Source organism: Gouania willdenowi, chromosome 12, assembly GCF_900634775.1.
Source record: "Gouania willdenowi chromosome 12, fGouWil2.1, whole genome shotgun sequence".
NCBI lineage: Eukaryota > Metazoa > Chordata > Actinopteri > Blenniiformes > Gobiesocidae > Gouania > Gouania willdenowi.
Window position 1 is genome coordinate 15,257,124 of NC_041055.1, and position 13,281 is coordinate 15,270,404.

The following is a 13,281-nucleotide window of genomic DNA, read 5'->3' on the forward strand; positions in this document are numbered from 1 at the left end:
GTTTCAGTGAAAATAGCAGCATCACATGATCCATGAGGGCACTCAATTATAAAACATTTGAACATTTTCAGCAAAAATTTGTAATAATTATTGATGTTTGATATAATTTTACTGGTTTGTTTTTATAAATGGTGCTCTTTGGTTGTTTAATTTTATTATTAATAATAATAATGAAAATAAAAAGCTACCGTCCATTCAAGTAAATTAATGATGATTTAATACAAATTATGAATAATAAAAACGTTTTGTAGAATAAAGCTTTTTTTTATATGTGTTTAAAAATAGTTATATCTTCATTTTTTATATATATATATATTAGGCTGCTTTTTGACTCCATTCGTTCATATTTGTGTTAAGATGAGTTTTAATGAAGCTTAGTCACTTTTTTTTTTTTTTTTACTGTATATAAATATATTTCCTGTTTGTTGTGAGCAGTCCGTCAAATATTTGATTTGCGACATTTAAAGTAAGTTGCAAGTAAAGACAGGAATGCGACTGATATTAATCGCAATGTGATGTTTCTGCATCTGCAGACATGTTGGCACTCAGACCAGTTTCAGACCGGGTCAGACTGGATGCTGGAGGTGGGACGTGCGAATCGAGATCGAAACTCCGGCCTTGGTGTATATGGCTGGCTGAGGGGGTCTGTGGGTGGGGGGGCTGAATCAAAGGGTTGAGACTTATTGTTCTACAGTGAAAAGGAGCGAATGACCAACACTGCAGCTCGGGATCTGAAATCCACAGGGTGCCCCGGAGCCGTGTCCCTCAATGGCCCCCCTCTCACGGGCAGCGGGGCGTCTTCCTGCTGCAATCTGCGGCTTCTATTCCCACCGGGGGAGGAAACATGTCCCTGCTCCGCCTGGGCTCAATGGGAACACGTCACCTGGAATCAGCTGATGGCTTTTTGGCTTTTACCTTGTAATTTTCCACTACTTTTCTTAAGGTTATGCCAAAAAAAAAAAAAAAAAGTTCATAAAATTAAAAGTTTGTTAATATTTCAACCAACTGTATGATATAACTCAATAATTCAAGATACAAATTATGATATTACCTAATTGAATCCGTTTTTGCTCCTCCAATTTTATTAGGAACGAAATTGCCTTAGAAAAAAAAAAGAGGAGGCAATCGATATAAAATAAAAGCTCAGTGAGTTTTCATACATTTAAAACATGTATCAATTTAAAACAAACCTGAAAAAGAAAAAGAAAAACAATGTATAGTAGGCCTATATTGGAAATTCACAAATGGCAAAATTAATAAATAAAATTTAAAAAAATACATGTAATTTTTTAAAACGAGTTTTAACACTATCTGTAACTTATGGGTTTAATTTAAAATACTTAACAATTCCCGCACTTTAGTTGTTTCACTTAACAAAGGTATCTTAATTTAATAAAGTCGTATATGTCTCTGACATTCAACACGTCATTAAACTATTTCCTATAACCTGATGTAAATGTTGCCTAATGTATGAACTGTTACTTTACAAAATAAAGTCTTACAGGATAACAATGTAGCCTATCTAATGGGTGGATTTAAGCAGTAGAATTTACTTAACACATTTCGTTATTTATCCAAATAATCCTTTAATAATTCATACACTCTTTTAACGCCCTAGTGCTTAGATAAACTGGGTCTTTGCATTGTAAATGTCGTCTGAATTTATTTCTGTAAAAGTTGAGAGTAGCCACTATTTTGGAGACGTTGGCTGAATAAAAACACGCCCCATTACTTTGAAAACAATCAAGGTCATTCGCAAAACCACGATCAGCTGTGCGCGTTTACCCAGATCAGCCAATCAGCGATCAGCTGTGAGGGGTCAACACCCAGATGTGATAATTAAGACCTGCGGAGCGGAGAAGGTCGTCAGTACTTCTTCAGAAGGTGAAGTGGTGGACAGTTTAGGTAGAGCTGAGGTTTTATCCAGAGAGGGGGGCGGTGATGCATATTTATTAGTTTTCACACATTTTTGGTGTGGTTAAGCTATTTTTGAACTGTTTTCTGATAGTTGAAGCCAGCTGAGGTTTCTAAAGATGTCTGAGAAGACACACCATGATGTGGACGAGCAGAGCGTCCCCTATGACTACAGTCAGCCGGGCCCCTCCAGCCAGGTCCTGGGTCATGAGGCCACGGCCTTCCAGCTCTCAGGCTTCCTCACTGACCCGGGCCTCCTCTACAGCAAAGCGGCCTACGGTGGCTTCACCTCCGCCCCCACACAGACCTTCTTTCCGTTCCCGCACATTCCCACTGAGTACAGGACAGCCGACTTCCAGGGTGGGGACTTTTGCCAGCCCAAGCACTGGTATCCATTCGCAGCGCCGGAGTACACTGGTCAGGTCCCCGGGACCTCTGCCGCCGCACAGCCCATAAACCTGAGCCCCGCCATTGGAGAGACCCGGGAGCAGATCTCCATACCAGAGCTGAAAACGGAGCCCCAGTCCAGTGAGTACTCCCCGGGGATGAAGCATCAGCAGGTCGGCCCGACCCAGCATGCCTCTGCCAGCCTTCCCCACGGAGTCCTCTATCCAACACCCTGGAACCCGCCCTTCTGGCACGGCATCACACAGGTGACTTCAGCCGCAATCAGCAACCAGAGTCCGTCCACGTCCTCATCGTCCCCGTCCATGTCCCCCTCCCCACCGAGCAGCGGCCTGCTGGGGCCCGCCTTTGCCTTGGGAGAGTCGGCTCAAGGGGTCACCGTGACCCAGAATCCGGCGGGACCCAGCCGTAGCAGCGGGTCCTCCAGCGGCGGATACAGCGACTCAGAGGAGGTGAGGAACCACTTTAAATCAGATAGAAATGTGTCCCTGAGATTGTGTCCAGGATGTGTAATGGGAACTTTATTTTAGGAGACTCTCACCAATGAGGATCTGGAACAGTTCGCCAAAGAACTAAAGCACAAACGGATCACGTTGGGCTTCACTCAGGCAGATGTTGGAATCGCTCTGGGAAACCTTTATGGTGAGTATTAACTCTGTCAACAGTTGTGTATTTGTTACATTTGAGACTGAGTTTAAATCTTCTACCAACAGGTAAAATGTTCAGTCAAACCACGATCTGTCGCTTTGAGGCTTTACAGCTGAGCTTCAAAAACATGTGTAAACTGAAACCTCTGCTGCAGAGATGGCTGAACGATGCGGAGAACTCAGAGAACCCACAGGACGTAAGTTGGTCACTCAACACTTTGTTATACAGCAGAGTTTGTTTGGTGATGTTTGTGGAAAGGCCTGAGTGAGATGTGCGGCTTTGCTGTAGCGCGCCACCATCTGGTCATCTCCTTCATTTCATACAATCTGATTGATAGGCCTGAGACTATACATTATTTTTTACTATTAATTTGTATTTCATATTATGCAGTAACAATATATATATTTACACGTTTTAAATCAGGTACATAGACACAATAACACAATCTAACACTTGCTGAAGAAATGAACATAAAGAGAAAATACACTAAATACAAAAAAGGTGTTAACAACTTAAAAAGCAAGGACATTTGGATTTCGTTATACACTTTAAGGGCTAATTATACACTAAATAAAATGATTACATCAGCTCAAACTGTGTTTCTGTACACACTGAAACAAATATTTGATTTAAAAGAAGACAAACATTTCATTAAAATTCATATGGCCTTAAACTCTGTAAGAACTTTTATCATTTCAAACAAAATATAAATCATAATGTAACAAGTATGATGACGTTTTTAATAGTGCACTAACATATGGTAAACAAATTGATGTCCTTTTTTTTAATTAATTCCACAAAGTGACTCCACACAAACTACTTTGCTGACCTGTGGTGAGAACAACTCAACTACTTCTGTGTACAGATTATAAGTTTTTTAGTATCAAAGCAATTGTTTAAAAAAAAAAGATTTAAATATGAAGGGAGAACCAAGACGTTCTGTGGCTTTCTGGAATCTGGGTTTTCAGTTACTATAGTTAAACTGACCTCTTATTAGGTCTACGTGCAGATTTGTTGTTTATTTTACCAATGGCAACATGTAGTTTAACACTAGTCCTAAAAGTAAAGCTACAGCAGCTGAGTCTGACTTGCCTGGTTGTAAAATGACCCCAGGCCAAGTGTGATAACTTGCTCATTGGAGGCCCTCTGGTGGTTACAGGCCTTATTACATTTGCTTGGGCTCTATTAACAGCATATTCATCTCAATGGAACTTTGACTAACTTGGTTGAATTAAAACATGGGAAAGATGGCGTTTATGCAACGTAAATATATTCCAATCCAACATGCACTCTGCCGTTCATCTTGTAATGTCAAACAATGTAACAGTGTTTCTATACTGCGCAGATGTACAAGATCGAACGACCCCTCGCTGATACCAGGAAGAGAAAGCGGAGGACGTGTCTTGAGGGACCGGTGCGCACAGCCTTGGAATCCTACTTTTTCAAATCTCCAAAGCCAAACACTCAGCAGCTCTCTCATATCTCAGGTGATTTGGGCCTGGATAGAGATGTAAGCACAGCCTTTGTCTAAATAGATTTCAGTTGGCGTCTGATTGTTTTTCTGAGTAAAGATTGCTATTCTCGGTAGGTTGTGCGTGTTTGGTTCTGCAACCGAAGACAGAAGGGCAAGCGTCTGGCCCTGCCAACAGAGGAGGAGAAGGAGGCCTATGAGCAAGGCTATCCACTCTACATGTGTCCAGACTTACTGAAGCACACCGGAGGATTTCTTTAACTTGAAAAAAGAGCCACCAAACTGCTGCTCCGGTCTGCTTGATAAGTTTACAAATGTGCCTTTGTCTTTCATTGTTGTATTTCATTGTGGATAACTGTTCTCCGTAGGCTTGTATTTAAACTTTCGATGTGACGCTTAAATGGTAACTTGTAGGCTATGTAGGGATTCCAGTGCCTTGGTGGTTTCTTATTCGGGTGTTTATTTTTACGGGTTTTGCAAGGAAAAATCTGGGGCGTTTCCCGGCAAATGCAATGTGAGGGAGACCTCTTTAAACAGTATTCATTTTAGACATTTGTGCAATACTTTTGTATGTCCCTGTAGTTTGTCTAAGCCATAAATGAAAATAGGAAAATGCTCTTTTTGGATGCAACATCTTTTGCACATTGAGTCTTTTATAGAACAGTTTTGTATCAAACCCAGATTTTTGCCCCATGGTTCTCAATGAATTAGTGTTTTTGCCTGAACAGTGTTTACTTTTAAGGGAGTATGACACATGTCTTTAACTTTCTTTTTGTATCTTTTATAGGCCATATATTTAATGAAAAACTAAGTTTTCTACCTCGGTTTACTGTGTTGAATTGACTAGAAACTCTTAAAAGTGTGCAATCCTGTCAAGGTGTTGTGACTTCAAGTATGTGAGCTTGCTAATATATTGAAATGAAGGATGTATTTGTTTTACTGTAAACAAAATAAGGAAGGTCATGTTTGCTTTGTGGAGAATATCTAATCTTGCCATTTTCAGTAGATCTCGGAAAATGTTTTCCATAAAATGACAATCTTGTGGTGGATTCATAACTTTAGCCTTTTGTAATGTTTCCTCAGAAGGTGATTTGTTTACCATTTTACATCATGTGGAATTGACAATGCTTTGAACATCTAAGTTGACTTGTGATGATGTAAGCAATAAAAACAGTGAAGTGTATGGGTGTGACTTATTCTAGGCTGTTTGATATTTAATCTCAAACTAGGTCACTCTATTGTGACATGACCTAGGTTGTCAGCAGTCTGATCACAGAATGACATGATGCCTAAATAACGCCCACTAATAAAATAGTTCCTACTGTCATTACCCATGCCTGTCGTGTCCCTTGTGAATGATATGGTTAACATTTTGGCAAGTATTGAGTTCTTTGAAATAATTGAGGTAAAACTTAGCATGTAAATCATTGAAATGTCTACTAAAATTCTTACAGCAATTTTTTTTATGCAAGGTATATGTTCTTAAGGAAGCATTACTGCATTCAAGAAGTTGGTGAGAAGTTTTGAGTTGTTGTAGGTTCACGCGAAATACTCGTTCAGCTGCTTGTTTGATATCATGTCCTGTCATCTTAGTTGTATCTGCTTTTATTTTCAGTGGGGATTAAGACATTGGGAAATTGTTGTTTGTCTAAGCAATTTAGATGGGATTGTTATTAGTTTATCAACTGCGTAGGTGCATCAAGGCTATAGTTATTCAGAAGACAATCAGACATTTAATGAAAACACTTGATCCCCACGGAGTAGCGCTAAGGTGTCGGAATCGCGTCCACCGAAGAAGATACAGGCCGAGACATGACCGTAATGATAAATATTCCAGAAGATGCTATTTGTATGACTCAAGCAACCACAATCAACATAAAGCACTGGTAGGGATTTTGAAGGAAGCAACATGCTCAATTCTGGATCAATACATTTCAGGATTTAAAAGACAATGACTACTTTTCTGGTGACTTCCTCAACAAAAGCCTGATACAGTTCTCATATCTTGAAATAATCAAGGTAAGTTATATTTAAATGTTTTGTTTCATAACATTTTTGCAAAACTCCACACAGAATGATTAAAGGTGCACTGCCTCCCTGGGTGTCTTGACTGTGGACTCTGAGGCTAAAGTAATTCCCGATGCACCACTGTGGTGCCTTGTAAACAAGTAAAGCTACATCCGGTGACAGTTTAAATTTTAGGAACGATGATACTGTTTGAAGTTTGCCCACTTGCCATGGCAGAACACAGCCACCATCCACCAACCTGTGCAGAAGAAGCTATTGAACTTTACAAGTTTCTAAAATGTTTAATTGCACACCCAGATGTAAAAAAACAATAAAATGTCTGAAGGTTACTTCAGTGTATTCAGTAGACCATAACACATTCTTAGACAAAAATATCCTAAAACATTAATTTACATTTGATTTAATTGTTGGCTATGACAGCAAATTCAAGGTTTTTTTTTTTTTTTTTTACATATTGGATAAGAATTGTGGTTTACCCAGTTTTTCCTTTTGCCAACATGTCACTTGAGTGATATAAGACATTGAAAACAAATGTGAGGAAATGCATTGAAAATAAAAACAAAAAACAAAAAGGATTTCTTAAATCTGAATTATTTTTGTTTACACTCCAATAAATAAAATGTTTATTCTTTCATTGTGTAAGAGTTTTTTTTTTTAGGGCTTTATTATGAATAACTTCAGAACCACTTTTGAGAGCAGGTCCTGTAAATGAAATCAACTTCAACAAATGATTTAAGTGATATAACTTTTATTATACAGTACAATAAAGGGAGCCGTGTTGCGCTTTCTCTTACTTTCCACTGGAGCTTTAAAGCGCTATTATATTACGGCCTGACTCCATATGTAGGCTGGATATTAATAACATTCACTACTCGATTCAGAGACAAATGATGTTGATCCGCCGCTCTTTCTTCTTCTGCTGCTCTAAATGAGCGGTTTTCTTCTTCGTCTTGTTTTCCGGCGGTTAGCATCCAGCTTAATGGAGCATTACCGCCACCTTCTGCTCCGGTGTGTGAGTCAGACAGCAAGGCCTACACCCAATCACACACACCCTCATTCATCCATTCCCCCCCCCCAAAGAGTGAAAACATTAACAAGTAAAATGACAACAAAATGAATACTTTAAAAATGAAGCTTTTTATTAACAATGTGATGTGCTCGCTGCTCATCTGCATGTTTTTTGTTCTTCATTTTTTATGTCCCTGTATTTGTTACCAATGAAATGTTGCTAGTTAAGCATTTAGTTTTTACTATTTTAATGTTAACTATTATTGAATGGAACCCAAAGATAAACTAACTACAAAAAGACCCTAAAATATCATAGTAACACTGTCTCTACACATTGGCACACGAGATCTCTGCTTCTTGCACTGATTTTTCATTACAAGGAGAGAGAAATGAGAGGGAGCGAGATCTGACAAGTGACACAATTAAAAAGTGTTAATGATGTGAGAAAAAATGAGATAAAAAAGGACTTTGGAAGTTTTTTGCTACTTCTCTAACGTCAATTTATTTCTTAAATGTAAGACTTCACAGCTGAGTTCATTCTTTTACAGCTAGACTTTGCTATTGACTCACAGAATGTAATTATTGTAAGAGGCTGAAAATGTACGATACTATAAATATTAACTAATGAATTTGTCACTTACGACCCTTGGTCTAATTCTGTGTTCATCCAAAGCAAACGCACAGAATGCTTTCAACAATGCACTAAACAACAAAAATACACAAAATGGCTCAAGAATCCCACACAAAATTATAGAAAAATACACAAAATTACAAAAATATGCAGGATTGTAAAAAATGACGATAAAAACTCACATGATTTAAAAACACCTACAAAATGACTGTAAAAATACACAAAATGACAAAAAAGAAAAGCTCCATGAACACATAAAATTACAATAAAAAAAAAAACACAATATGACAAAACAAAGATATAAAAAATGCCTTAAAAAAACACAACATTACATGAAAACACACAAAAGGACACCAAAAACACAGAAGAAAGCACACATTATTTCCTGTTTTATGTGTTAATGCTCAGGTTGGTCATTATTCTAATGCCGACATGATTGTTGATCATGTGACCCTCAGAGGAGATACAATCACAGTTTTGTGGCCACGCTGTGATAAAAGTTACTCATCTGGGTTAGATCTTATTCTTTATTACTAAGACAAATACACTTTCCCACAGATTGGTTTGGTCAAACACTTGTATAATAATTATGAGTCATGTTATGGCAATTATTATATTCATCATCATATTGTCAAATGTGTGTTCAAGTGTACAATTTGTCATGTTTTAATACACAGTGACTGCATCACTCTTTGCACTTTTGAACAGCTGAGTCATGTTAGATTAACAGTACAGATTGTATTGTATCCACAGTGTCAGCTACACGCACACACACTATCAAGGACAGATATCAGTGGCGTCAGCCTTCCTCATAACGTACACGTTCTCCAACGTCTTCACTGTTGGGCATCTGACCCCCTCCTTTTCCTCCCTTCAGGGTTGGGACTTTTTCTAATATCTGTATAAAGCTGAAGCTGTGAAACCGTTAGTTAGTCCTGCATATCCTGAGACGGGGACAAGACTTTTTGGAACATTCTTCTTAGTACCTGGCTGCTTGCCCTTCCTATAGAGGATAAACTGTAATAAACTGTAATGAAGACTACAGGGAGTAAAACACTAATAATGGGAATCAAACAGACAGATGAAGATATCATTGGGATATTATTGGATAAATTAGTACTATTTATAGAAAATGAGTTCTTAAACATGATGAAGAATCCAATAAACAAATAATATATGCATGCGCATATACAATCTCCGTATGATGTAAACTCAGATCATGAAACCGGCAAGCTTTCGGTGAGTTTTACTTTTTTATTCTTTGTTTTTATTTTGTTTAAACGTGTGAATCAGATTTCTCCCTTTGGTTGTTTGGCTTTGATGCTTTCATTTTGGACATTTATCAGCTGCTGTGTCTTCCGCGCGTTTCGGCTTCTCTTTCAGCTGAACGTACTTTGAGCCCTGTTTTCAATGTGTGCATCTTACCCACACACACAGAGACAGAGAGCCACACACACACAGAGAGAGAGAAAGAGAGAAACACATTCAAACGAACACACAGATGATTACAGTATTTCATTTTATTTTATTTTAATATTACTGTTATTATAATTTATTTTATTTTATTGCTAGTTTCTGTTGTCCCTTGAAGATAGTGTTACTAATGGTTTTGTTTTTGTTTGCTTTTCTTTCCTTTTCTTTTCTTGTTGAGGGGAGGACCACCACAATGCAAGCTATGGTTACATCCGTTGAAGAAAGAGCCCTCTGTTGTGCTGCCTCAGCTTTTGGAGCTGAAGTTTTTATTTTTCTTATTGGCCATGATTTTTTTTTGAGCTCGCATGTTTTTCTTCTTTTCAATACCTTTGTTATTTCTGAACGATTCTTCTTTCACACTTTTGTTTTTACTCAATTTCAGGAAAATTGAGACCAATAGAAACCAAGTTTACATTTTGACATTTTTTTTACCGATACCCTCGTAAACAATCTGTATCTTTACCCATTTGAAGCTGCTTGCGACAGACAGCCTAGTTCAAACTTTATTGTTTTCATTTTGCCCGCGTCGGACTGTATTGCCGGACCGAAGCCACAGGACAGCAGGGATGACTACATTTTTCCTGAGAAAACTGTCCTATTAGTTGCTATGAGTACATAGGTAGTTACTTTTCAAACAAGAAGTCCTGGTTTTAATGTGCAGAAAATAAGGATAAACCTTACGAGGGGGACCGCTCTTTGGGGGTCTTTCTTTTCTGACATGCGGAACAATTCCTGGGGAATGCTTCTCTCTCTCGGACACCATCTTTGACTCACTGAACATGCGTCATACTGTCTTGCCAGGGGATGGAGGCCCACCTGATTTGATACATGCTTGGTAACCGAATATCGTTCTGAACAAATTTCTCAGTCTGCGATATTAATATTGTATGTTCCCTTAGAGTGAGGGTTGTTAGAGGCTGGCTCCAATCCTGTTAAGTAATAATACAGTGCCCAGAGTCCTGACGGTCTGTTATTAGGGTTTTGTGCTAGCTCCCAATCATCTGTTTTAAAAAGGTAAACGTTGAGCTGTCTCCGGTTGTTTGGATTTTTTTTTAAGTCTGGAAATATAAGCCGTTGAATGGGGTTCCATAGTCGTGTTTACACAACTTTTAGTGTATGCCTGAGAGAAACGCGTTGTGAGTGCGAATGTGCCGTGGACGTGTCATTGAGTGATTGACCATGAATGGCTGTTTGACTACACATGTTCCTCTGTTTCACCTTCCTTTTCTCCTGGGTTTTGATGCACTAGATCTTCTCCCTGTTTTTGCCAATTATGTAGTGGGGTGTTCAGATTTCACTGCTGTTTGTTAATGGAATTATGATTTTTGGCTTTGGGCCTTCTAAATGGTTTACCAGGTTTTAAAGGTTATTTTTCTGGGTGTTTAAAAGCACCAAATGATGTTTTTTTATATATATAATACCACTTTCAGTGGAATGACTTGCTTTGACCTTGACAGACCTTAACTGTTCATGTTCAGTGTCCATGTTTTTGTTGTTGTATGTGTATAGTCGTTGTTAATAATAATAATAATAATAATAATAATGCATCAGTTTTATATAGCGCTTTATCATAGACACTCAAAGTCGCTTTACAGAATTAAGGCATTATTCTTTCACTCCACACTTAGTGGTGGTAAACTACTATTGTAGCCACAGCTGCCCTGGGGTAGACTGACGGAAGTGAGGCTGCCATAGTGCGCCATCGGCCCCTCCGACCACCACCAACACTCACTCACACACTACATTCATACTAGGCAATGTAGGTGAAGTGCCTTGCCCAAGGGCACAATGACAGATACCACTGGGGTGACTGCCACCCCACTGTGGCACCTGGAATTCTCAGTGGTCTCCCATCCAACTACTAACCAGGCCCAGACCTGCTTAGCTTCCGAGATCTAACGGGATCGGGCAATGACAGGCTGGTGTTGTGTACACTTGTCTAGGTCTTCGTCTTTGTTGTTGTTATTGTGTTTTTTTTCTCCAATATACAGGTCGCTGGCTGTATATTCGAAGGAGACGAATCAAATCCAACTAAAGAAACGGGATATTTTAAATGATTCATCTAAGTCTTAATGTTTTCCTCTCTTTCTGTTTCTGAGTGTTTCCGAACAGAAAATGCCACCGCCTTTTCGACTCCGATCCTGCCTCCTACAGCCGTCATGCCTGGTCACTGCTTCTTATGATGAAGGATGAGAATAAAAGGGAAGTATTGTCCATAACCATAACTGGGAAGCAAAGGGGAAACAGATTGAAATAGACACGTGACAATATGACATATTGTGGATATTCTATCATAATATCTATTCCAGAGACTACAGAGACTTCCAATCCAACTGCAAAAGTGGGGATAAATCTTCAAATTTACAAAAGGAGCATACAGTTGACACATCCAAAATGATCAGACAAGTGATTTTCCAATGATATTTATCATATAGTTTTAAGAATCCAAATGTATTATTATATAAAAAAGGAAGGGAGAGGGCCAATGTCCCTCTGATTTTTGATTTGTATTTTATCATAGGAAAATGATATACCTCAAAACCCTCCAACCCTTTTCTTCCCCCACCAGCACTTAGCGTGCAAGGTCATAGAACACTTTCACTGGGTTTAGACAAGAGTAAAATTAAGTGTTCTCAGCATTGGTTTGGTGGCCCAATCTGGGTTGCCTGAGATTTAAAGAGGGTCCTCCTGAAATTCTTAATAATTGATCAATATAAATGAGATAGTTTAAAGTTAAGTAACTTCCGAGCATTTAAGGAAGCTCTCCAAACTGTGATATGGCTCGTCACTCCTACAAATGGGATAAATGCAGAGAGCAAAAGACAATATGATTGTTCGACTCAACTTAACTTTAATTCTGTCTAACCTTAAAAGGGCCAATAATCTTGCTTAGCTCTGGTTCAGACACAGAATAGGAGACCCTTTTGCCACCAATTTAGCTTCAAAGTTAAGTAAATTACGTCTCAAACAACAATTATGGGGGAAAATAATGAAATAAATGAACTGACAAATTCAGCTCTATAAAATAATTAGGTTATGTTCTTAGGTGTGGAGTGTTAACATTATTCGGAATAAATAAAGAATAGAATTACATTTCTCATTCATAAATAAAAGATTGCAAAGCTGACCTTTTTGACGAGGCATATGGTCTGTTGAAACAATTAAAATCCAGCCTTGAAGACGTTGTGGGAGAAATACCTATCACAAGCCCTTCCGCTGTGATCATCAAGGAACAGACTGAAGGTTCTTCACTCATGATGCTGCCAATCAAGTGCGGTGATTCTAACCATGGTTCCACTATTTTTTTGGCTATTGGTGACCCCAGTTACCAACGGGGCCACTGAACTCAGTCAATGAACATGAGTGATGTCCTTGATGTAAATTATGATTTTTGCTTATCTAGATGGTAATAGAGGTTGATTTTTGATGATTCATGCCATTGATAATAATAATGAAGTTTTTAAGGCCTTTTTCCACATTTTTCTTGCTCTCTCAGATATGTCTGTGTCTCACAAAAGAAGAAAATATCCAATGTATGACAATAACGATGCTAATGGTTAACCCTGACAGACAGCAGAGGTGGATCCAAGGTTATTCTACTGGAATATAATAATTCGTTTCTTGATTTGGTCATTGATGGCGATCAAAAGTGAGGAATGTTATGGCAACTAGAAACTTTGCTTTGCTGCGACAATGCAACCAG

General features: G+C 38.5%; 1 protein-coding gene across 2 annotated transcripts; it reads left to right on the forward strand.

Moving 5' to 3' along the window:
• The first annotated feature begins 1,815 nt into the window (after positions 1-1,815).
• On the forward strand, positions 1,816-4,906 carry pou5f3 (POU domain, class 5, transcription factor 3). Of its 2 annotated transcripts, none has more exons than XM_028462999.1 (5): positions 1,816-2,771; positions 2,850-2,961; positions 3,033-3,163; positions 4,313-4,477; positions 4,556-4,906. In XM_028462999.1, the coding sequence occupies exons 1-5, from the start codon at positions 2,034-2,036 to the stop codon at positions 4,697-4,699; spliced, it is 1,290 nt and encodes a 429-aa protein (XP_028318800.1). In that variant the 5' UTR covers positions 1,816-2,033; the 3' UTR covers positions 4,700-4,906. The 2 variants fall into 2 exon arrangements, with proteins under 2 accessions (XP_028318800.1, XP_028318801.1); XM_028463000.1 differs by having other exon boundaries at positions 4,313-4,454.
• The last annotated feature ends 8,375 nt before the right edge of the window (positions 4,907-13,281 follow it).